Below are 771 nucleotides of genomic sequence, written 5' to 3'. Positions count from 1 at the left end.
TCAGCAGGACATGTCTGTTAAGTCCTCCAAGTGCTTCTGAACAATGGCCTTAAGACAGGACAGGGGAAGAGAATGAACACACCAAGACTCCATCATCTAACTGCTGCTTTTGTCAAAATATAGTGAATCTATTCTGTATTCCTCCTAAAACGTGATGATGGAGCAGTACTAGGAAGGGGCAGAGTTCACACTGCATCCTGGCCAGTCACAAGAAGTAACTAATGCCAAGCATCCAACATTACACAAGGGAGGAGATTACTCCTTATGAGGGGGTAGCCATGAATCAACGCTGGTGTTTGCCTATCCATGTCTTGATAACCTCTTGTGGCTTGCCGAATGATATTTTCCCCATTTACATGTAAATTAAACATTAAAAACTATCTTATGTACTTAGAACATATCTACTATCTGAGTCAAGAATGGAAAATTTTAGTTTATAGTTAAAAACAATCAAACAGAAGAAACAACTGCATACAGTTTCCCAGGAAAATGAAAAGTGATGTGCATACACAACAGACAGGCCTAAGTGAAGACTGCTTTTCAAGTCAATGATTAAGATAAATTAGGTGACCTGCTTCATAGACATTATATTCCAACGCCATCTTTTTGCTTCAAACTGAAAGCACGGCCTTTCACATAAAGAACTAGCAGAAAAATAAGTCGGTTTACTTGACAGAAGAGATGTGGCCCCACTGCGTATTCCTCCATGCTGCCTGGTAGCGCATTTCCTGCAGTTCTGCACACCACTCAGTGTTTTCATGTTCCAGTCCT

At 40.7% G+C, this 771-nt stretch overlaps 1 protein-coding gene across 1 annotated transcript in view; it reads right to left on the bottom strand.

Annotated features, from left to right (window-relative positions):
* The window catches only part of LOC104513940 (serine-protein kinase ATM-like), a gene marked incomplete at its 5' end in the record, with an annotated part of 37,061 nt that overhangs the window by 23,889 nt on the left and 12,401 nt on the right, over nucleotides 1–771 (bottom strand). The window contains 1 exon segment of the mRNA XM_010157449.1: nucleotides 670–771. This exon segment is cut by the window's right edge and continues 14 nt beyond it. Coding sequence (XP_010155751.1) covers nucleotides 670–771 — 102 coding nt within the window.

This window comes from Eurypyga helias, unplaced genomic scaffold (genome assembly GCF_000690775.1).
Source record: "Eurypyga helias isolate BGI_N326 unplaced genomic scaffold, ASM69077v1 scaffold6118, whole genome shotgun sequence".
Lineage (NCBI taxonomy): Eukaryota > Metazoa > Chordata > Aves > Eurypygiformes > Eurypygidae > Eurypyga > Eurypyga helias.
This window is presented reverse-complemented; position numbering and strand designations above follow the sequence as displayed.